A 24,589-nucleotide genomic window follows, 5' to 3' on the forward strand; every position below is an offset into this window, starting at 1 on the left:
GTACTACAGCCTGACGTCTTTTTTTTTTTTTTTTTTTTTAACATGGAAGCACGTGAGCTGCTGCAAAGCCTACTTCTACTTCCCCGTTTACCTGACACCGCCCCCCTCTGCTCTTAAAGGAGTACACTCATAATTACAAACAGAACACACACCCGCAACTTTATATCTGTGGGCATGACTGGTGGTCCACACCTGTAACTTTATATCTGCGGGCATAATTGATCACACCTGTACATTTTTCAAATGTGAGTGACTTAAATATCTCTGGTTATCGGACCTCTGATTTGTCCTTACTTCAAAACAGTTGTCGTCTAGAAAAAGAATGGTTAACATGATAAATATTTTAACTGTTATCAGCTGGGGTAGGCTCCAACGCCGCATGACCCAGACCACAATAAGCGGGTTTGAAAATGGACGGATGGAGGGTTTGCTGTCTATACATTGCTATGTGTGATCGGATGAGCAAGTTATTGAAGTTATGTTTCTGCTTTTTTAAGATGTGATCATCGTAAAGAACAATTACAGCTTGTGGGGCTTGTTTGGAAAGGGGGCCCGTCACAAAGCCGAACTTTGATCTGCGGGAACCACAAATAAATGGCTTTGTTCTTTCAAAAGAGCGAGAGCCACTGACACCCCCCGCCAATCGAGAAATGTGTGTGTGTTAGAGCAAGATGAGACAAAAGGCAAGAACAAGCGCGCTAAGATCAAGGGTACGTTTCTAAATGTCTGTGAGTGGGAGACAAAGGCTCACTTACCCAGAATGCCTCGCTTCGCCTCTCACAGCCCACTCAGGTTTTTGGACTCACTCTTTCTCTGCTCTTTGCCTCCTCTTCAGTCATCTCCAGCTATTCTCAGAGAGTTGGAAGATAACTTGGCGTGAACCTGCCGTCGGTGGCTCTGTGATCTGATCTCCCACTTGCGTACGTTCACATTGTACTTGGCAAAGTGTGCAAGAATTGTGTTTGCATGCCACAGTAGAATCAACCCCCCTCCTCCTACAGCTCATGAGGGGGGAATAAAACGTTTCTTTTAAGACGCAAACAGATGTGTGTGAGTGTCTGTGCTAAAACGGAGATGGTATGCCATGAACTTTGTCTTTCTCACACACATCCATGAATAGTCCTCAAAAGTCTTAAGGCGCTGTTTATCCCCCGCAGGCCGAAGAAAACAACGCCATCGATTTCTAATCCTAATCCCCCTCTACTGGTGTTCTGCTATTGATCATCTATCCATCTATTAATGAGATGGTGGAGGGTTTATGAAGGACAAAGGGAACACGCCGGCGTACACCTCGTCTTTTGTCTCCAGCCGAGCGTCACCTTGTCACTCCCGCGGAAAAATACATGCGGGCGTGCGCTTTTGAAGAGGTTGAGCAAATACAGCTGAGCTGCTTTGCCTAAATATTGAACGTCCATGATATGGATGAATGCGCTAAACACACAGAGGCGCGCATATCCTTTGTGCGTAGATCCGCGCACACAGACAGCGAAAGGATTACATTTCAGTCCAAACAGCAGTGATGGTATGTGAGTTATATTCTTTGATAATGACCCACTTCCCCCTCTGCGGTGCTTCTACACAATCTCAGGATCATTTTCTCAACAACCTGATCCTAAAACAACACCAGTGAAGCTGTGCAGATAGAAGGTAATTGCGTTTAATAATGCGTGCTCACCCTCAGTGGTCTGCGTCTCGCTGTGATTGGTTTAAGTTCACTGTGAGCGCTTCGGGCACACATTTGAGCATTCTGCACGGTCAGCACCAACATGGGGAAACTATCTGCAGTGGTCACTTAGTATCTGCATTGGGGATGGGTAGACAGTAATGACTGATTCATTCATCGTTAAGAACTGAATCATCGTGTGGGATTCTTGCTGCACTAAAGACCTGCCATGACACAACATGAATTCTGGTATGATAACAGGAGTTTGTAACATTCATCCTGCACCTTTTAAAAATACAGCACTGCCTTGTTTTTGAGTTTTTTTTTAAGGTACAAGCCATTAGGGCTGCACACGAATAGTTGGTGACCCAAATATGGATGTGAGTAGGCTTGGAAGAGGAATCATCGAATCGGAATTTTCAGACATCATACTACTGAATTTATTTTGACAAAAAACTGTATTTCACAGCTTTTAGCCTGCGTTTATGTACGTATTTTTTTTTGGGGGGCTCATGTGTGCCGCTATACAGTAGTGTGTTCTTACAGTTGATCATGGATCACATGCAAATAACCACAGCCCTCCACTTAGACAACAAACTACGTGGAGGAGGCGTGCGATAGCCGAGCCTGAGCAGCTGCATGAAAGTTCATGGCAGATGACAACCGTGGTGGAAGGAAGGTGAGAAAGTTGCGCAAGAGCCAACATACCACTGCTGACGATTGATTCCAGCTAGCTAGCTATGAAACCGGTTAAATAATACAATTCGGATTCTACCGTTGACAATAGTAAAATGAGGGATCCTTGTAAAAGTAAACCATTTTCAAGTACAAATCAAAATTTCTCACATCTCACACTCTGGGACGTTAACACACTTATCTATATAGATTTTACATCTTTCATTTCTTATAAGGAATAGTTCCTATAAACAGAAATGTCTCTTGTTCTTTGTTCTTGCTGCAATGTTGTTCCTTGTTCTTTGCTCTGAATGTTGTTACAGGGCAGCATCGAATGCTGGAGAAAAATTCCTTGTGTGTTTTTACACACTTAGCCATTAAAGCTGATTCTGATTCTGAGGGCGATAGGCAAAACATGTGTATGTTCTTACTAGTGAGTTTTTCATTTGTTGAAATATAACATTTTATTTTGGAATACTGTAGTACAAGGAGTAATGATTGATTTCATTACTGCCAACACGAATAATGAATCGGGATTTAGAGATCGAATCTGAGCCCTACGAGCAATCATTTGGCCGATGTTTTGCTTTGATTTGTGAGACAAATTTTTAAATACAACCACTAGATGGTGGTAATGACCTCAACTCATTTTACAACAAGTCGCAGTTTGGGAAAAACTGAACAATTCTTCCCCCAAAAACTCTTTAAGATGTTTATTGCTGTTGAAATTTAGAACATTAAACATAAAGAGAGAAAGCATAATGTGTATTTAAAACAACCACACACGTTTCCCTTAGTAAATTCAGATTAGTTCAAGGCTAATAACAATCTGAAATGCCATAGCCCGGCTAACACATAGCATCTGTGTTTTTACCCTTAAAGTGACATATATTTGACCAGAAACAGTAAAGCATCACATCCATATAAATTTATAATAACACTCACAGGAATTTATTGTTTATCCTGAGTGAAGAAATGATTAATATTACTGCGGATTACTGTGTTATGAAACTCTTCTTCGTGATTGAGTGAAAAACTGCTTCCAAGTGGCTACGGCGGACACACCAGGACCACGACAGTATCCATCGAATTGAAGCTATAATGTCTCTAATGTGTCTTTCGTCATGAATATTTTTGTCTTTCCCAGATTTTCCTGGTTTCATATGTAAGCCACGACACAAAATATTAGCACTCAAGAATGGTTTTCTGGCTGGTCCAACAACATGACAAAATCCCTACAAGAGGTTAGGTGTTGTCATAATGTCATTGACCCCCCCCCCCCAAAAAAAAAAAACCCAAAACTATATATATATATATATATATATTTGCAAAGCCTCTATACTCACCTCCATCCATCCATTACTACTCACCTCCATGATTTTGAAACTGTCAGATTTGTACGTATTGCTGTTTGAGTCCCACTTTACACTCCAACACCCGCCGATGGCCACAGGTCATGAGGAGAGACAGAAAAAATGAGATCATTGATTTCCTCCATGGGGGCGTCTGATCCCTCACGCTGCTAAGTTTCGGAACCCTGCAGGGCATCGCGCATCATCTCGTTTTTCTCAGCCACCGCGACCCCCCCCCCCCCCTGAAAACCTCCACATTCCCCTGACCTCTCACCTTATAGGGAACAAAGCATTATTTGGAGAGGAGACAATGGACTACTATTGCATTTTACAATTTGTACCTTTTACAATTTGTACCTTTCAAAACGCAATTTTTCATTTACTTCCTGACCCTCAGCTCTGTAGAAAAGTCGAAGCTCTTTCGGGCCCAAACTTTTCTTTTTGTTCACCCCCGTATTTTACTTTCCCGTGTTTTTTATCTGATAAAATCCCTGTAGCTGAAGCTGGCAGGCAAGAGTGCATGCAGTATTTCTGCAGGTACAAGTTGGTGGAGGTCAAAACAGACGTGCAGCGAGAGTAAATATTGGATTTGCGTGGCTGGGAAAACCATTCCAAATGAATGCTAGTGTTGCTACTGCTCCTGCGGGTGAGTAAACAGGACAGATGCTTTGTTCAGCGTTGACAAGCGCACGAGGTGATAATGTGTCAATGTTGTGTTTGCACATTTTTCCACAGGGGGGGCTAATTGACTCCAAGCAAGAGTGCATTACTGTACTTTCCATGAACATTGTTGTGGTTTAAATGAATTCCACTTGAGTTCATGATCGATATTTACTTCACTTTTAGGTCTTATTTTGCTTTAATAACTTTGATGACAGAGTAGTGGACACATATTTTAGCAGTTGATTTTGTGGAAAACAAAATGATTTTTATTTAAGGTTGACGTTGTAGTAATTATGTTTTTAAAGACTACCCAAAATAGATGAATGGACAAACTTTTTGTTGCAAATGTCTAACGATGTCTAACGATATTTGATTATCTTAGTGCGAACAGATGATAAGGATGATGCATATTTTCATATCAAATGTATGAAAGAATAAAGCAATTAGTAAGAATGTTGTAGCAGACGACTTTTATCTCGGCTGTCTGACTTTAACGCTCTGCAGAGCAGCAAATTGTCTGTCTAACAAGGCTTCCTATGTCTACGTGGGTCATAGAATATGAAAATAAGATGCTGTTGGATCAAAACAGTGCTTTGCCTCACTAGCTTTGGCTATTCCGATTGCCACTCGTATTAAAATGCTTGATACCAGCACGACCACAGGATGTGATAAACAATAACATCAGCGTGAAGTGAAACTTCATCGTCCTCGTTGGCCAAAATGTTGTCCTCAATAATATATGAGTTGCAAATGTTTGCTACAGAGAACTATTCATATCGCAACAATATGCACTAACATTACAACGTCTGTGTCGCTGTTATGTGTGTGTGTGTGTGTGTGTGTTACTATGATGCGGTTCTTTTCTGATGCTGAATTCTGGAATGTTCCGAGGAGTGCCTATATAAGAAGACCGAGAAGGACTGTCAACAGAGCTTCTTACCACCACTCTTTCAACAAGTAGACGCCACACTGCATTCTGCCTTTCATTCCTGGACATTTATGGACATTTGTTGACTTGGAATATTCTCTGGAAAGAACATTTGCCTGATTGTTCAACTCTGGTGTGTTCAACTCTGGTGACTATTCATAGCTTGGCTCATCGACTCAGTCTTTGAACTTCTATTCTGCGTTACTTTTATTATTTTTGTGTTGTGTGTGTGATTTAATTGTCTGAAACGCAATACAACTGCTTTGTCATATTTTGCTGGTTTAAACGTGGGGATTTAAGTGTAAATTCACATGTAACACTGTAAAGCATACAGCGACATAGGACGGACCAAAACTTGAACCCCGTTCCTCAGAACTGCAAGGCCAACCAGTTGCCTACTGTGTCGCCTTTTTTTGTCATTCGTTTTAATTTGTTTCTCCTTTGATCTGTTGAAATGTGTCTTTTTGTAAAACTTTCCATAATGCAAAAAAAAAAACAAAGGTTCACCACTGAAAAAATATCAGTGACATCTGTTTTTCAACTTCAACTGGACTTTCATCAAATTATACCTGGAAGCATAATATCGTGGGTTGTTCCGGAAGTAGTAGTCACAGATTGTCTTGACATATTTGCCCTCTTGTTACCTGTATAGAGAAGCTCCATAGCAAAATATAGAATCAATAAATCAGAATGAAGTCTATTGGGGTGTAAAACCGTCCGTGGTCCTTGTAAGATGTATTATAGTACTTTATACCCATTAGTCTGGATACACACGATGTCATTACTAAAAGCGCTTGTGAGGAAACACCTGGTGTGCACGGTAGATATCCCGAGCTGCCGTCTGCACCGTTTTCCCTCCAATGTGGAGGATTAACATTAATCGTGGTGCTATTCCTTTTGGGCCCCACGGGAAACAATCCATTGCGTTTCAGAGGCCCGGCGTTTGTTTAAAGATCTCATTAACATCTTCACATCGCATGGACTCTGTCAGCTGAATTTCAAGATCCGTCATGTGAGGCTGAGAATGTCAAAACCAGAACAAACCAGTCCCCTTTTTGGGGGGCCGTTTACATTTTGCATTTTCTTAGCCGCTTATCCTCACAAGTCTTACGGGAGTCCTGGGGCCTATCCCAGCTGTCCACGGCCAGGAGGCAGGGTACACCCTGAACTGATTGCCAGCCAATCACAGTAAATCATTTATATCAAGTTTAAATGTCCAATATTATTAAGACTAGCATGCATGCATATCACAAACCAACGGTGCACGGGCGGACCCAAATGCAGGACTCCCAGACTAGGACATGATGTTCAGTGGGTTTTATTATAACCAAAGTTATGCACGAGAACACATTGCAAGAAGGCAGGCTCAAAAACACAAGAAACAATGTCCGATAACTATGAGTCAACTAAAGAGCATAACCAAAAGCGTGATTGGGCAATAATGGCGCAGTGGTGGAGTAACCCTGGATGCGAGAAACCATACTCAATGAACTGGCAACTGCCAGTGAGAGACCTCCAACTTAAATCCATGGTCAAATCACAGTGCCTCATGTGAAGCAGCTGTGACCGGCGACAGGCGTAATAGATGAAACCGCTGGGAGTGGTGGCCAGGCCACGCCCTCCTTGGCCGTGGTCCAGCCCTGCACATGACACATGCATATGGTGCATATCAACAGTTTCATACACTGTACATATCGGGTGTATTATGTACACCGTCGTTCTACTGTCCATCACTATCAATAAGGTTCTAGTGCCAGTTGCCACTTATTTAGCTCTTTTATTGTAGCCAAACATATATGTGCGTTCATCTGAGATGACACGCTGTGGCGACCCCGAAAGGGACAAGCCGAAAGAAGAAGAAGAAGAAGATTGTAGTTGTTGCTTGTTCTCATATAATTATTCTATTATTATTAACACAAGTGTGTAAATGTGTCCGTTTCATGCGTGTCTGCAAAAAGTGTCAAGAACATCAGCTTTAAAATGCAGGCCACTGCAAAAAAGGAAAACAAAACAAAACATAAGAAAAAAAAACACAAACAGAAAAACGGCCCCCCGGGGTTGTTTTTCTCCAAGTGGGTAATAATGACTGCAGCAGAAGAAGTCATTATGAGCAGCCTAATGCGTGTCAGATGCTACCTGTCCACAGCAGCAGGAGCAGGGAAGAGCGAGCCAAGACTTGTGTGCCTGGCCGGCATAATGAGAGAGACAAGGCCTGCCATCCTGGACAGCTGTGTGTTTGTGTGTGTGTGTGTGTGTCTGTGTGCATCTACAGCCCGTGCTGTATGCGCTCCATTCCCCGGCAAAGTGTTTCTTTACGGTAGTTTTCGAGAAATACACACAGCCTCGTCAAGGGCTGCCGTGGGAATGCCCGCGGCGATGTGTCCGTCTTTGAGGGTGATGCCTTTAATCCTGAAACAAATCTCGACTTTGTGTCGGGCGTCTGCGGTTGTGTGCGAGGGAGCGAGCGCGCCCGTGTGCAAAACTCAGTCTCACAGCCATTAAGTTACGGCTGGCTGTGCAGCAAAGATGCCCCGCTGCCACTCCCACATGGAAGAGAAGGCAGGATTAGCCGGATCCATACGAGCCCTAATCTGGGGGACAAAAACCCACAATGGCCTCCCACCGAGACACGGAGACAGAAAGATTCAATTTGATCTGCCCCCCGCAATACAACAAGAGTGTCTTTTGGGGTTAACATTACCACTGCTCACTCGACCGTCGGTCAATGTGGACTCAGGCCCGCGCCGTTATCCCTTTGATCGATTCCTTTTAAGCGCAATTTGGAACACATGCAAGCCTGATTTGTCACAGTTAGGGCCAATGAAAATCATCTAACTTGAAATTGAGGCAAGTTAAAAGAAGAAAAGAAAAAAAAAACATCTCCGAGCTTTGAAAAAGTTAAGATGAGAAACCAGAATCCCACTGTGTTAGTGTTTCAGTCGGTGCTTCTATTCTGGTTAGCAATGAATTCAGATCGGTCAACCACAATGTTTCAATATCTGTGTGAATGATCTTTGAACTGACGGAAACAAGATAAATCATACGATCTATTTTTGTTTCAAATTTGCAGATGCGTCTATTTGGAGAGCAGTGTTTATTTGTGTACATGGGTATAATTTACGCAAAGTATGAGATGGTCAGCACAGGCTAGACAGATGGTCTAATGCAATTTTGGTGAATTGGATCAGGGCACAAGTGGACAGATTTTGGAGCTGTGCGGACATGTTTCATTTGACAGCTATTATCAGCAGCTCATTTGCTCACATTGTCTGTTGCCACACTGGGCAGAGGAGCGACGATTCTCCGCTGACGCACGCATCGCTGCAATCACGCATTGTCCTCTTCCACACTGAGATGTCTTCATCGAGACTGACGTTTGCACCACATTCCAAGGGTCTGTCTAACCCGCCTCTCCTTCTAAGTTGTGCTGCCTGTCGTACTAGATTTATGCAATTTATGAAAATAGGGGCCTATATCTTCATGAGTGAGGATTATATAGTTCTCAGTCAGATGCCCGGACAAGGTTTCAAGAAAAATTTGGTCTGTCTTTTCACGATTGCACTATGACTGCTGCCATAAAATCTTGCTATATTTTAGACAAGCAGAAGGAATAGTACACAGCATGTATACCTCCTTATCCTGTCTTTTTAATGATTACCGTGCTTCATCTTGTCAAATCAAACACTGTTGGGGAGGTATGACAAGAAAACGTGATATCTTTGAACGCAACCAGATGCAACTATTACTATGGGGATAACAAGTTGTTGTCAAAAAAAGAATCACTGTGGCAATGTTGTGAAAGACAAGATGGAAACGTGCGGTTATGTGGTGCTTTGGAGAGAACATTTGGGTCTGTCCATTCAAGGAGGCCTTGATATATGTTCACATACATATATGATACAGCTCATAAGAAGGCGACAAAATGTTATTTAGCCTTGCATTGTGGTGCTAGCACTAGGGTGTGTACATTAACATGCCGGTGTTCTGTCGAATCACGCTCTTAAGCTTCGGTAAACATTGGTTTATGTTTGTGCTTGTGAATGAAATGACAACAGGGGAGGCCAATTTACAATCCTATTGGTTGAAACCAAGGTGTGCAGTCAGGAAATTGAAGATTATGTCACACTACAAGACATTTTTGTCATTCGTGATTCAATGTGTCAAGATCAATCTGGGAGGTCGCTTGTGATAGCAAAATGGGCCAATAAAATGGCTCATATTCCATAGTCTGATCTACGTATTGGGCAACGTAGAGCAAAGACAAGCTAGACATGCTGCTTATGTTTACTTTTGATATTAATAGAGAAATTGAAAGAAGAAATGCTGTTTTTTTAAGATGCAATGACTGTCGGAGTATGTGAATAATCGAAGAAAAAGTGGTTAAACTGGATGAGATTTTCTCCTTTCTGAGTGCGAAAGGGCTGGTCTGAAGTAGAAGTAAAAAGTGCAGGATGAGATGGTCTGTCATTTTAAAATTCCACCTTGGCACAGCGTGATCCAGGATGAAAGCACAGACAATACAGTGCATAAAAAGCTAATTCTGTATATATATATATATATATATATATATCGTCGGCTGGCTGCTTGAAAAGTAGATCTTGGGGTAAAAAAGTCTGGGCACCCCTGTTTCAGGGCATTATCAAAGATGTAGAATGTATTTGGAAACAAATCTAGGAATTCACTTCACCGGGTCTTAAAATCGAGCGTGTTAGTGCTTTTGCCACCTTAGTCTATCATTAATGTAACATTTAAGAGTCAAGCTTAGTATGTGATGCGCCATCGCAATGGGTGGCCTGGTCATGTGACATCACTAGCTCATTATTGTGGAGGAGCAGCAAGTTTTAGTGCCTCGAGCCAAACGGACTCCTTCTCTTTCTTTCTTACTTAGCGGCATCTGCCTCATTAACCACCATCAGCATTTCATTTCTGGAGTCATTGGGAGTGAGTCATGAGGAGGGGAGCTGGTTTGTGTGTATTTGCATGTGTGTGTGTTGTGTGTGTGTGTGTGCAGCCAACTCTCATTAGGCTAGAAAAACATTGGCATATTTGCCAGAATCCAGATTGTGTCATCCCTTCCTTTATGTATCAAAAGCATCCTCCAATCAGCTCCCCAGTGTGTTTGTGTGTGTGTGTGTGTGAGTGCAAGAATATGTGCATAGTATAAGAGGACAGATGTGTGCTGATTGGACAAGTTTGCACAGTGAACCCATTCCAATTTATCTGGGCAAAAGCGTGATACCACATGAAGACAGCTCACAGCTTTTTCTTCTCCTTTTGATTGCGAGAGCTCCCTCCATCCTGTCTTTCTCTCCGTCCGTCCTCTAGTTCACACAGCAGACAACCGCGAGTGCGGCTCCCTTAACGGCTTTCGACTCGGCTTTCTTCTTAAGGTTTTTTTTCTCCCACCCCCCCTCGTTACTGACACGGTCTCAATGCTAAGAAGAAAAGCATTATTCTGCCAAATGGAAGAAAAAATATTATAATGGCGTGTTTTGTATGAAAATCAAAACTGACTATTATTATGGTTGTTATCTAACAATCTTATATCATCACTGTAAACTGTAGGAGGAATTGATTTGATCCCTTTTGCTCGCTTGGTTTATTTTGTTAGCAGCATGATTGTATCAAGATTACATTCTTTTGTTTTATTTCATGTTAATTTCTCAGCTGCATCCTACCGGCATGTTTGCAATGATAACCACATAAAAATTTAAACTCCCTTAGTACTATAGATAACTCTCTTAGCATTGCTTTTTTTTTTTTTGAGAAAGCAGCTGTCGTTCAGCTTATTTTTTGACTTTTTTTTTTTAACCTATACGGTGGCAGCAAACGCAAATGCTTTCAAACCAAGCAGCAATTTGGCAGAAGTGAACACTTCTTCAAAAAAAGAGACATCAAGCTGTTTTAAGGGATCTAGGCCTCTCTCTGAGTGGAAATTTACTCTTAAACTAATACTAAAAGGGAATTACATGTTGAATATTCAAAACAACACATGAAGTTACCATAGAGTTGCTAGTTTAATGCTAACACAATGGAAAATGTAGACAGGCCTACACATAGCATGTATGTACCGGTATTATAAGGCTTTAAGCAATGGATATTTAAACGCAAAAGGTGAAGCAACACATGTAGACAGACAATTCGAACATATCACAGGTGTTCTTTATCCTATACAAAAAATGATTCATATTGCTGCAGCCTACTAGGTCACTTAGTTGTGCAACGTTTCTTCATTTGTGTCTACATGATGTATTATTCTGCACCTCAGTGGCCATGTTCTGCACACCAGAAGAAAATATATGCAGTCATTATAGTACAATGTACATGGATGAATTTTGGCATTTATTATAATGCGATGTGGCAATCAATTCAGTTTTTCTTCAACGCTTCTAATTTACAATATACAGTACGTACAGTAGAAACTACATAAAAAAGACCATAAATAAACAAAATATTCCATGTTGCTAATGAAAAACAGTCGTGACTGACATGACATTCTAATGTAAATCTGTAAATAATAATTCAACCAAGAGAACTATGAAGACAAAAGTAAAATAGTCCGTTAATATGTGACTAGTGATGACATATTCATCCTGACTACTCCCAATTTGGCTTTGCATATCAAGAATGTTCAAAGATGTGTGACGCTAAGAGACAGGAGAGTTGAGTATTTATGAATTTACATTGTACACCCATGCACACGCGGCAGGTCCCTCCCACACAAACACACACACTCACTCACTCATACACAGTTCTCTTCAAGTCAAGCCAAAGCAGCGAAAAAAATCCAAAACAAAACTGGAAGCCATTCTGCTTTCATGTCAGCTTTCACAAAACCGATAATAAAATAATGCAAAACAGAAGTGAATAAGAGGATGGGGTTTCAGTCTCAGCAGCAATCTGTGGCCACATCCGTATTGTGTTTTTGAGAAAACTCCACAGAATGGAAGTTGACAAAAGTGCTGCTCGCGCACTTCTCCCATACTTTCATTCCACTCCTTTTACTAGTCCACTGGTGAAAGGTCCCCCTAAAGTGCATGGATGAGGTAAATGGAATTCTTCTGCACGCAGGTGTCCGTCATGTGACTCAGACCGGAACCATTGTATGTTGCATGTGCTGCATCCGAGATAACATTTCTTGCTGTACACTGGCAACTAGTATGTCCTGGTGCGATGGTGTGAGGATCCCCAGTCTGTCCATTTCCCTGTGGGGAGAGAGGGGAGAAAACAGGAGCCATGAGAAAAAAAAAATTGAGGGAACTGAACATATAATGTAGTCACAACAGTTAAAGATGGGGTTGTTTTGCACCAAACATTCAAAAAGAAAAAGAGATTAAGTTAGTTGAGTTTTAAAAAATTGGTGTCAAGGAAATATGTGGAAGTGATATGTCTTTGACATGGGAATGTGTAGAACCCAAATGCAGTACACTGGCTCACGAGATCAGAGTAGTTGGAATCGGCCGTGAGTCCAGCAATAAACGGCTCGGTTGAAGAACAGTTTGTGTCAAAGTCCAGATAAGGAGCCAATAACATCCAAGCCTAGAAGAAGACTCCTTGAAGATTGGGTAGGGGTTTTGGGGGCCAGGGTCATGTGATGCGGCATAATCCCCAGATCTTGAAACTGACACAAACATGCTAGGGAAGAACTTGTGGTCGGGCGGTGGAAGACTGAGGGAGGATTTCTACGAAGGAAGGACAGGGGCAGACAGGGTCGGCAACGGAGGATCAATCCACAAAAAGGGGCTACGCTGCCATGCTTGGACAAGCAGAGAACAAATTTGGCAACAAGTGGGTCATCAGCAGAGCCTGAAATAGGCTTGGGGGAGCTGACTGGCAGAAGTGGGCGTGGCTGACTGGCTGTGACAGTCTCAACTGACATTTATACCACAACACACACACACAGCCTGCAAAGAATAAGCGGCACCTGTAAAGCCGAAGTTTAGAGTAGAGTTAAAAGTGCTACAGTACGTGTAAGCTGCCATACTAGAATGAACACAAACGATGTGCTTACTGGTGTGTGAGTGCCAGTAGGTTGTCAAGGCTGGAGTATCCACCTGCCACGAGGGTCTCCGCGTACCTCTCCAAGCCAATTGACTGCAGCCATTCACACAGCGACCACTTGGTCACACACACCTCTGGTAGGACTGACACACACACCTCCGGACACCCCCCCGACTCCAGCACTGCAGGTCTGTGAGCACAAAGAAAACCCGCTGAAATCGGTGTGTGAAATCACAACGGAATGTGCATTTTTGGGTATTTACAGTATTTGGATCTGTGAATGTACACTCTCTCAGCATCATTTTATTGTACAGTAATATACTGCACCTTTCCCCTCCAGTTTTCCGCAGAGTTGGAGGGTTCCGAATAAGCTTATCCAGCATGTTGAGGATCTGGCCGAATGTGGGTCTCTCGGCTCGGTCTTGCTCCCAGCAGTCCAACATGAGCTGGTGCAGGACCACAGGGCAGTCCATGGGAGCAGGCAGGCGGTAGCCCTCCTCGATTGCTTTAATCACCTATAGGAAGGAAAGAGGTGGAGGTTAAATATCGGACAAAACCGTACATCTTTAACTTTTCTCTTAAAGACAATCCGATACTGCGATACCGATACCACATGAACAGCCTGACGTACACCTTCTGGATTTGTGCCATGTAAGCCAAATGGAGGTACTTGGAGGTCAACACTAACGACACAACTTTTAGCCAAGTCAAAATTACGCTCTGCAAAATGGATGATGAAGTTCTGATGGGCAACCTACGAGTTGCAGCGTTGGGTCAACCTTCAAGCATGCAGTTTCTAACTTAAAGCAGTTTTTGCCCATTACCAAATAAAAGAGAAACTTGTTTTCACAAGAAAAAAAGTTTAGTTTCTTTTACGAAAAAGCTATTGACAAAAACTGATGTACAGTAAATAACAGTCACTCACATTTGAAAAATGTACAGGTGTGGTCAGTCATGCCCGCAGATATAAAGTTACGGGTGTGGTCCACCAGTCATGCCCGCAGATGTGATCAGGAGTGGAATCTCAAGACCTTAAAATAACTTACTGAGTTGTTATAACCGAGTATGTAGTTGTTACCTAATACCATAATCATAATTTATTGAGACTGCACAGACTGAGACATTTTTAAAGAGGTCAATAGACATTCAATTTCAAAAATGCATGTATCGCCGCAACTGCCGTAAATAGAAGGCCGGCTTGGTCGAACGCGCCTTGAAATGCGTGCGCTCGACGTATTGGCCACACCTGAATCAAACGATGAGGTGGAACATAGTCTCACGTCTTTTCTTTTTTTTTGGGGGGGGGCACGCGTTCAACCAAAACTGCCTCGCGATCGACGCATTGAGCACCCCTGGTGAAACTGAATTTTTTTTGACATGGCTCATGATGTTGATGACTTTCGACGTAAATGCGCTTGCAGTATGTGAAGCAGCTCCGAACATGCGCTTTCGGCATCACTTCTGTACGCGCTCAGTACGGTTAACTTGCATTTCTTGTTTCCGGGTGAATAGTGATTGTTTAGGAGCAGGCTTGTTAACGTTTATGAAATAAACACGTAAATTAATGTCAAGACTACACAAAATAAGCGACGTCTTTCAATATCTATTTTTTTTACTCGTAATTAATTTTACGCGGGTGATTTTTCGTGCTCGTCTATGCATATTTGCAAGTGCGATGGCGTGCGGGCGCGAACGGGCTCGTCACCAATTCACTTAGTCACCCCCTCCCCCAACCGTGCTATTCATTAAAATAATGAACCTATCTCCTGTTTTTGTGCTCTTTCTGAAACATACTAAGATCCCGCCAAATCCCTGTGCAAAAATGAAATAGTTTCAAGGAAGTTTAGCCTGGATTGTTAGTGGAAATCTTTGTCACCGGTCTGGGTTGGTGTAGACTGTGTAAATCTTTGTAAAATAATATTTTAAAAAGTGTTTGACATGATGGTCATCTGTTTTTACATCATACATTTGTGTAATACAGTATGTACGGGTTAAACTATTGATACAGGCACTTATAAACATTTTGGAGAGCGTGTTAATTCAAAGCAATTAGTAGATAATAAACAATACTGAATGAAAGTACTATGTATGGAAAAGGGGGATTTATTTATTTATAAAATGCAAAAGGCTCCACCTATGAATTTAGAATTGCTTTTAATCTCCCAAATGCCCTTTAACCTTACCATGTGTAAAAACATGTTTGCACAGAATTTCGGTTCTGGGCTAGTGGGCTGTCAAGATTCATTGGCCTCCCTAGTTTGAACGCAAAGGCAACAAAATCTCTGCGACGGGCCAAAGGTTAAACACACACACTCTGCTTTGTTTGCCTTCAGAAGTCCTCTCTTGAAATATCTGAGACGCGGAGCCTGTTTCATGTATTCTTCCACATCAAGGGGCCTCATTGAAGTTGGCATAATTAATCGCGACAGGAATAAACGCTGGAGCAGAAACCAGTTCCACACAAATCCTAGCAATTTCAGAGTGAGCACTTGTCAGAACGCGTGGCTTTTGCATGCACCACATGCATGGATCAGCGTGCAAGTTGAAGTGTAGTTCAGTTGGTGACGAAGTGCCGCCTCCACGACTAAAAACACATTTGATTGAAATTCTGATTCAGGGCTTTTCAGAAAACATCTGAGGCTTCAGCACTGTCTCTGTGTTTCATGTCTGTGTGTTGTATTAAAACTCTCCTTGACATCTCCACCTGAGACAAAGTGAGTGAGTCAGTATCGAAGACCTCTGTTTTATTATGTTATGATATAGCACTTAGTTATGCATTAGATGTAAAGTTTAACAGAATTGCTTTTATGTACAATCTATTTCCCTTCAAATTCCTGCTGACCTGTGAATACTGCTATACTGTATTGTCTGTTTACATGTGTGGCTCCACTGTTTTTGTTCATCTCGTTCAACTCATTAGTCAGGTCTTGTTGTATCCAAATATTTCATTACATCAATGTATGTGTGCACTGAAATGGCTCATTTGCATATCACGGTTAAAAATAAACTTTGGGAAAAAACAAAAAACAATAAATCACTCTTTCATGGGGGGCAGGCATACTTTTATATCTTAGAATAACAGCTTCAAAACGCCTTTTGATGTTACACTGTGTTGCACTATGGAACTTTAAAGCTTTTGACTAATTATGAATTTTTAAAGTCTTTGATGTGACATTTATCTTATAGTGTCAGAAATAAAGCTGCAGTGTGAGTGTATTTATGTCCCCAAGGTGTACAACCTAAACTAATCTAGACTTATCAAGAGCATATTTGGACACGAGCCGTACATTTGAGGCTAAGTAAACAAGACAACCCCCCACACCCCCAAAAAATGGTGCACTTTTTCAAGGACTTTGCTCGTTCTTCTGATAGTAAGATGACTTGTAGGTCAGAGAAGTTATAAATACTCACATCCTGGTTGTTCATGTCCCAGTAGGGCCTCTCGCCGTACGAAATCACCTCCCACATGACGATGCCGTAACTCCACACATCACTGGCTGTGGTGAACTTCCTGTACGCGATGGCTTCCGGAGCCGTCCACCTAATGGGGATCTTCCCGCCAGGGGAGAGGTAAGTGCCAAGGGCTTCCTGAAATTATGAAAGTCACACAGGTTCAATGGAAAGTAGTGAACCATTTTTTTGGGGTGACAACTACGTGAGCTGGAATCAAAGATGTTTTGGTAGTTAATTTTTAAGGTCAGATGGTGATTGCTGTTGTATAGGGGATGGAAAAATAGTTATTTACTAACGACATTCTCTAAGAATGATGTATCCATCCATCCATCCATCCATTTTCTTAGCCGCTTATCCTCACAAGGGTCGCGGGTGTGTTGGAGCCTATCCCAGCTGTCAATGGGCAGGAGGCAGGGTACACTCTGAACTGATTGCCAGCCAATCACTGGACACATAGATACAAACAGCCACACTCACAATCACACCTAGGGACAATTTAGAGTCTCCAATTAATGTTACATGTTTTTGGGATGTGGGAGTAAACCAGAGTGCCTGGAGAAAACACACGCAGGCACGGGGAAAACATGCAAACTTCACACAGGTGGGTCCGGGATTGAACCTGGGACCTCAGAACTGCGAGGCCAACACTTTCCAGCTGACCCACCGTGCTGCCCTAAGAATTATGTAGCAAATGTTTTTATTCTTTGCAAACCATAAATCACAAAGATGTGTTTAGCACAGTCCACAATGTTGTTTCTCGATGAAAGCCGCACGGATAAAGAAAAACAAATAATTTGTCGCCCTCTGAACTCATTACAGTTTATGAGAGATGGAGGGTACAAACTAGAGGGGTGATAATCATGTGTAATGAAAACTGCACATAATTCACTATAATGATAAATATTGATAAGATTCAATAGACGTGCAATATTGCTAATGCAGTAACATAACTAACAATGCGTTAGTTTAATTGCGCGGTACAACTGTCCTTTTTCTTCTTAATAGGAAAATATTCAAGTCAGTGGGTGCGCAATTCCAATGATATGTTGTTCTCGCTTGCCTCTCTTTCTCTTATTTGTACATTTGGCTTCCTTTTTGGCATCCCCCAAGACACTGAGTGCGAGATGCCAACACAAAACCTGAGCAGATTCCTTCATAAAGAGAGGTTCAGAAATAAACATTTGTATACCACAAATACACCTACATATACGGTACATATACAGAAGTTATGGAAAAATAAACACCATATACACTTTTAGCTTAATGCTATATGATCTGGGCAGCACTAGGATTTAATTGCTCCAAAATTATGCATACCAATTTCATTGAAAAGAGAAGTTGCCATCAGCATGAAATATGGGTGTGCATGTTAGTTTGTCTGTATTTGCCCTGTGATTCACGGGCCACCAGTCCAGGGTATATCCATCCTCAACTCGTTTGGGTCGTTTGGAATAGCCTCCATATTTTCAGTTTCAATTTTGTGATGATAGGTGTCGTGGAAAACGCTCAAAAATGAGTGGACGAATGGTAAATGTTCTTACACTTGTGGTGTATTCAGCCTCCGGGTCGTCCTCCAAAACTCGACTGAGGCCAAAGTCGGACACCTTACACACAAGGTTGCTGTTGACCAGGATGTTTCGTGCAGCGAGGTCTCTGTGAACGTAGCTCATGTCTGACAAGTACTTCATGCCTGAGGCAATGCCCCGCAGCATGCCAACCAGCTGGATGACCGTGAACTGGCCGTCGTGTTTCTAAACAGTGAAAAAAAACAAATCGACCAATAGGACCAAATTTGCAATGTCAAAATGTAGCTTGCTCTGATACAAAAAGGACAACATAAAGAAAGTCAAATGTACCCGAAGAAAAGCATCCAGAGATCCATTTTCCATGTATTCCGTAATGATCATTAGTGGTTTGCCTAAACACAAGAGTTAGAGAACAGTGGTGAGCCATCAGGGCCTAAACACGACCACAAGCTCTGACCTACATTATTCCCCAAAATATTTTCTCTTTTTCTCATAGAATTTCTTTTGGCTGCACTGCTTCCAGCCTATACCTGTGGATGTTCAATTTCTGTATCCAATCAGATTTCAGCTATTATGGGCTACCATGTCAATACAATTTCCCCAGAGAATTCCGACTCAGTAGCTGTGGCCAATGTAATTCAACCTACATTTCCGATGTGACTGTTTCTTTAACCAACCAGAGTTCAGATTCCTCCTCTGGTTGGACAGAACAAAACTGTTACACCCATGTTCGATGAGCAAAATACATCTGTAGCAATCTGCACATATTTAAAAATCATCATATCTGGTGACTATGATGTACCGTTTTTCCACACGATAAGGCGCACCTGATAGCCTTTAATTTTCTCAAAAGATGCCTTATCATCCGGTGTGGCTTATATATGGATCATTATTGAGCCTTTAGCCCATCTAATGAATGCATAATGTAACCCAACCTCTACTTTAACGTCTATTCTATGCGTGTTATAATTCGGTGCGCCTTATATATGATTTTTTTTTTTTTAAATAGGCCAGTCATTGAATAAGGTATGCCTTATAATGTGGTGTGCCTTATAGTGCGGAAAATACGGTAGTCAATTTTCTTATGCTTTTGTGAAGTTATTTGATGAATATTAATTTTGAACTGCTCCAGGCAATGTGACACAGTTGTATGCTGTGACGTGGCATTTTTGCATAGTATTGATGGTTTATATAAGTGGTTCAAACAACTAGTCAACATGTTGACAAGTTGATTGACTAGGCAGCAGAATGACAGTTATAGCTTGAAGTTGATTAATTGCCAATCACGTTTTTTGGCAATAACAACATGAATGCTTCACTGAAATCAAAAACCGATGCCTCAAGTATGTGGTAATATTTTACGAAATTCAGGCCAGTAGCGGGGTCACTTGCAAAGTCTCTTCACCAAAAAAAAAAAAAAACTCACATCTGGTGACAACTCCCTCCAGCCTGATGATGTTGGGGTGGTCAAACTGCCCCATGATTGAGGCCTCGGATAGGAAGTCTCGCCTCTGTTTGTCTGTGTATCCCGCCTTCAGACTTTTAATGGCCACGTACACTTCTCGCTTTCCTTGCACACGTAAGCGCCCGCTGCACACCTCGCCAAACTCTCCTACACGGCAAGCGGCAAGGTCAGCGCCAGCTCAGCTCGTGAGTGTAGGTTTATGTATGTGCGTGTGCGCGGTATTAGCGAGCTCACCCATGCCGATAACTCTCTCGATGTGAATGCAGCTCACGTCAATCTCCTTGGCAAACTCGTGGATGGCCTGATCTGGGTCTTCGTAGGTAAATGGATCCACATAGATCTTCACCCCTGCCACAGTGGTGAGGAAATGAGGGAAAGGGGTGAATAATTTCTGGTAAATTTCAATGGAAATTGAATATGAGAATTACAAATGTTATTTCGCTAAATTCAGTTCATCTATTGCAGATTAAGTAAATTTCACATGCTCATATTATGCATAATTATATTGCAGAATTCTGAGTCTATGGCTGTATTTTTTGTGGCAAATGCTTCCTAGTAATATATTAATATATAATTAGATTGAAGCATCCAGAGATCCATTTTCCCTGTATTCCGTATTTGTTTATTCCAACAAATCCTTGTTAGCTCCCATGGAAAGTTTCCAACTTGGAAAATTCCCAGAACTTTGTAACCCTAAAAGGGATGCTGAGGATGATGAGTGATGAAAGTTTTGTCACAGCTACATGTTATGTAAATGTCCTGCTAGGATAACAATTTGAACAATTTGTACATAGCATCAGTTTATGTGTATTAGCGTGTGGAGTTCACCTGGATTAAGATGCTTCTCCTCCTCTGAGTCATGCTTGGTTTTACTATATTTGTTCCTCCTGATCACAAACAATACTTATATTTAGCACATATACAGTACAATACAACAAGATTTCCCTTCTTGCGTGTTAGCCTTGACACTTTCACTTTTTTTTCCCCCCAGGAAAGTGATGACAATGAGAAGAGAGAGCAGAAAGGACGCAATGTGAGCACATGAAAGCGTTTGGGAAATAGGAGGAGGAGGAGGAGGAGGAGGAGGAGAATGGCGGGAGGGGGTTGACATCAGGTAGACTGAGATAAAAGGTGTTTTCCACTAAACAAAGAAAGTGTCCAAAAAAAACCTTTGTGGATGAACAGGAACAGGTGTGTTTAATGTGCGTCTGTGGGCACCTGCTACAGCTTTGTGTGCATGGGTGTATGGAAGCTAACCCACACACACACACACACACACACACACACACACACACACACACATACGCGCACACACAGAAAAGGAGACAGTGATGACAAGTCAGGGACAAAGGGATTATCACTGTCTCCACTCTAATCCCCTTTAAAAAGATGCAGGTAACACACACACACCTTATTTAGCTGCACAATAGCATTGGTACCGTGGGCGTCGCTCACTAATAGTGGCGCCGTTTAAGGAAAATGCATTATGCATTAAGTACACACTCAATGGGCACTACACGGGGCACACCTGCACCATCTAATGAGAGCCGGTGCAAGCGCCAATCCACCCTTTACAAAGAAAATAGGGGATTTTTGTCCCCCAATTATGATTAGGTATTCATAATTCAGATGAAATGAAGTAATGGTTCTTCCATGAACCCTGACAGACTTTTCGTGGCAATCCGATCAATACAGGTAATCCTAAAACACACAAAACGATTAAAGGCATTCTTCTTGGCATATTCTCAATTGACTGTCAAAGACAGACAGATAGAACTCTTTCAAAATGGATTAAAATGAAATAAAGTCATAGCTTGCATTGAATTTAAATGAATTCATATTTGAATATGATAAACATTTATTGTCTATCATCTAGGGATTAAAATTATGTTGTCACTTTCTGAAATATCCATCCATCCAGCCATTTTCTTAGCCGCTTATCCTCACGAAGGTCACGGGAGAGCTGGAGCCTATCCCAGCTGTCAAGGGGCAGGAGGCGGGGTACCCCGTGAACTGGTTGCCAGCCAATCACAGGGCACATGGAGACAAACAGCTGCACTCACAATCACACCTAGGGGCAATTTAGAGTGTTCAATTCATGTTACATGTTCTTGTGATGTGTTAGGAAACCGGAGTACCCGGAAAAAAACAGGCATATTAGCAGGCATTGGGAGAACATGCAAACATCACACAGGCGGGTCCGGGATTGAACCGGGGACCTCAGAACTGTGAGGCCAATGCTTTCCAATTTATCCACTGTGCCGCCCTTTCTGATATATGTACCAATTAAATTGATCCGGCTTGCAAGTATATTATATTCAGGCAAGCAAGAAGTAGAGCCATGCAAATCTTTATTTTTGTTATCTAGAATAATGTTTGTATCATTGCTGTAATATGAAGTAAATAGGAACAAAACCATGAGGAGCATCTGTTTGTTTATGTTGTGGGTGACGAGCGGGTGATGACAGGTGTCAAGCTAAGGCTTCATGAATGAAAAACCGACAATCAATTTTGTAAGCTGTGGCTTACAGGCAATGGTAGAACTGCATTGAATTATAATAAGCGTTATTTCCAGCAACCTGCGCTTCTTGTGGTGTCTTACTACGGGAACCAAAATACTACTATACAAACACCCCTCGGTACGATGCAGAACATCTCTATGCCGATGCATAACGGGAAAATACACATGGGTCAATGTGACTCGAAAGTGGCTTTGGTGTTGTCATCACAATCACTCAGTCAGTAATCATGAAAATGCGCCAGAATAATCAAACTCTGAGGTCAGATGTTTGGCTTTTCATACAAACAAGTGGCCAAACACCTGCACACATATCATGATGATGACACGTTTGTTTAAATGTGTTTGTTTCATTTTATACTATACTACTTTCACTTTTTATAATCTTGTGTGTGTTCCTGAAATTGCTGTCTGCCATATCATTGTGCGGTAACTGCCCCTTTAAGACACCCTCAGATGTTTTCAGTGACAGTAGCATCTTGTCTTTTTTTTTTTAAATTAAATCTAGGCTGAAACAGTGGATAGGTGCAATATGAATATTTAAACTATCTTTTGCATACTTTTCATCATGTGTGTGCAGTTGGATGTTATCAAGATAAACTTGTCCACTCTATCATGGGGAAGTAATTGTTATGAAAACCTTGATGTGAAATATATTTAAGTAGTACAAGCTGAATGTTAAGTGAAGGTCCACCATGTGCTCATTAAAAGCAAACATTACCCCCAAAATGTTATACACACTCTACACACTGTAGGATGTTTTGGCTGTGGGTGTGCGTGTACCTGCGACTAAAGATGAAAATGGCGGCAGATATAAGCAACAGAATTCCCACGGCGCTCACCGACAGCAACAGGAAGGCAGAGTTGACGCCTTCTCCAATCAGAGGGAAGGGATCTAGCAAGAAACAACAACCCGTTATTCGTCACTAAAAAAAAAAACATTTGTGGTGCACTAAAACTGGCAAAAGTTGTTGTTTTTCTACCTGAATTGGTGCCAAATTCAAACGGGGTGCTGAACTCCCCATATCCAGCGGCGGTGCGAGCCCGCACGTGAAACACGTAGACTGTGAGCGGGTTGAGTCCCGTGACTTCCACGCTTCGAGAGAAGGTCCTCATTATGCGGTAGGACCTCTCCCTCTGATCCTGATTAGATCGGACGAAAGCGGCCTCCTTTGAATGCCTGACAAAAATGTCCATCTGACCAAATATTGGCATTCCAGACAATAACTGGCTGGGCTCCATTAACCTGCTGGACGCTCACCTTCTCATAGAACTTGACCTCATATTCCAGGATGACCCCGTTGGGTTGATCAGGCTGTTGCCATGACAATAACAAAGTATGCCTGGTGACATCGGCGGCTTGAATGGATGACACTGGAGACGGAGCTGAAAGACAGAGAGAAATCTAAATCTCAACAGCACGATTTTGTCAAATAACATTCATTAAGTACAGGACGCATTCTAATGAGATACAAAACCAATGCTGCCTTAACAAGTCCTGGGCAACAAGTCTTGTTGTCTTGGTTTGTAGCATAAAACGAGCTGAACGTTTTCTTTGTTGGGATTTTTTTTTTTTTTTTTTTTTTAAATACAACCAACTGTGTTGGCTCTCATTCAACTGCGTAGGCACACCTAATAAGGTGAACAGTGCAATTACATTACATTTTATTGTATAAGTAATGTAGGTGAACCTTTCTCCATAATTCCATTGACCCAGTGCTCAAGAGAGCTAACCTAAATCTTATTCTGTCCTATTCCAGTGGGGCTAAACACTTCGCTCACTCTATAGCTCCCCTCGGCTCCATTTTCCACGGCTCCCATCAGCTGCGAGTCATGACGTGGAGCCATATGGTTGTGCAGGTTGGACTTGACACATCCCAGCCCCACGCTCGCGTTGTGCACCCCCTAGCTAACTTATTTCCCTGGGGCACCTCCAACTTAGCAGGTGTGCCACTTTTCAAAATGCCAACGCGCAGTCTGAAAGCCAAGACAGCTGAGACTTGGAGGAAGAAAACTAATGGAGGGCATGTGTGGGGAAACGCCATAGAGTCTTGGCAAACACGCTCACGACTATAATGAAACACACCATAAAATCTGATCGGAAAGGCTTTTCTTAAGTGGTTAATGAAGAACACAAGGAGAGGTCATTCTTGTATACATTTATGGCTTCCTGTAACCATTTAGCTTTGTACGTTATGTTTGTGTGTACGGAGTGTTCTTGATGAGTATTTAAGTCATTGATGAACATTTCCCAGAATGCTTTATGACATCTGCTTTGAGAAGACCCCTATAATTAATTCCACTGTTGTTTAGCGTAGGAGGACAGCGTAATAACTATGGCAACA

At 42.0% G+C, this 24,589-nt stretch overlaps 1 protein-coding gene and 1 long non-coding RNA gene across 7 annotated transcripts in view; one reads left to right on the forward strand and one right to left on the reverse strand.

Moving 5' to 3' along the window:
* Positions 1-794: 794 nt before the first annotated feature.
* Positions 795-5,937, forward strand: LOC133511293 (uncharacterized). 2 transcript variants are annotated; one of them, XR_009797857.1, is made up of 5 exons: positions 795-920; positions 1,589-1,647; positions 2,253-2,342; positions 4,188-4,336; positions 4,426-5,937. It is a non-coding gene; the product is annotated as an uncharacterized LOC133511293 (long non-coding RNA). The 2 variants fall into 2 exon arrangements; XR_009797858.1 differs by lacking the exon at positions 1,589-1,647 and having other exon boundaries at positions 819-920.
* Positions 5,938-11,329: 5,392 nt separating this feature from the next.
* Positions 11,330-24,589, reverse strand: part of LOC133511288 (ephrin type-A receptor 4-like) — a 45,210-nt gene continuing 31,950 nt past the window's right edge. For all 5 annotated transcript variants that reach the window (XM_061840063.1, XM_061840061.1, XM_061840062.1 and 2 more), the window contains 12 exons: positions 23,506-23,630; positions 23,228-23,387; positions 23,028-23,139; positions 20,555-20,613; positions 19,961-20,074; positions 19,688-19,873; positions 18,592-18,653; positions 18,277-18,486; positions 16,694-16,870; positions 13,610-13,797; positions 13,293-13,472; positions 11,330-12,486 (listed from right to left, as the gene is read on the reverse strand). In XM_061840063.1, coding sequence (XP_061696047.1) covers positions 12,369-12,486; positions 13,293-13,472; positions 13,610-13,797; positions 16,694-16,870; positions 18,277-18,486; positions 18,592-18,653; positions 19,688-19,873; positions 19,961-20,074; positions 20,555-20,613; positions 23,028-23,139; positions 23,228-23,387; positions 23,506-23,630 — 1,691 coding nt within the window. In that variant the 3' untranslated portion in view covers positions 11,330-12,368. The remainder of the gene's footprint in view (positions 12,487-13,292; positions 13,473-13,609; positions 13,798-16,693; positions 16,871-18,276; positions 18,487-18,591; positions 18,654-19,687; positions 19,874-19,960; positions 20,075-20,554; positions 20,614-23,027; positions 23,140-23,227; positions 23,388-23,505; positions 23,631-24,589) is intronic.

This window comes from Syngnathoides biaculeatus, chromosome 13 (assembly GCF_019802595.1).
Source record: "Syngnathoides biaculeatus isolate LvHL_M chromosome 13, ASM1980259v1, whole genome shotgun sequence".
In the NCBI taxonomy this organism is placed as follows: Eukaryota; Metazoa; Chordata; class Actinopteri; order Syngnathiformes; family Syngnathidae; genus Syngnathoides; species Syngnathoides biaculeatus.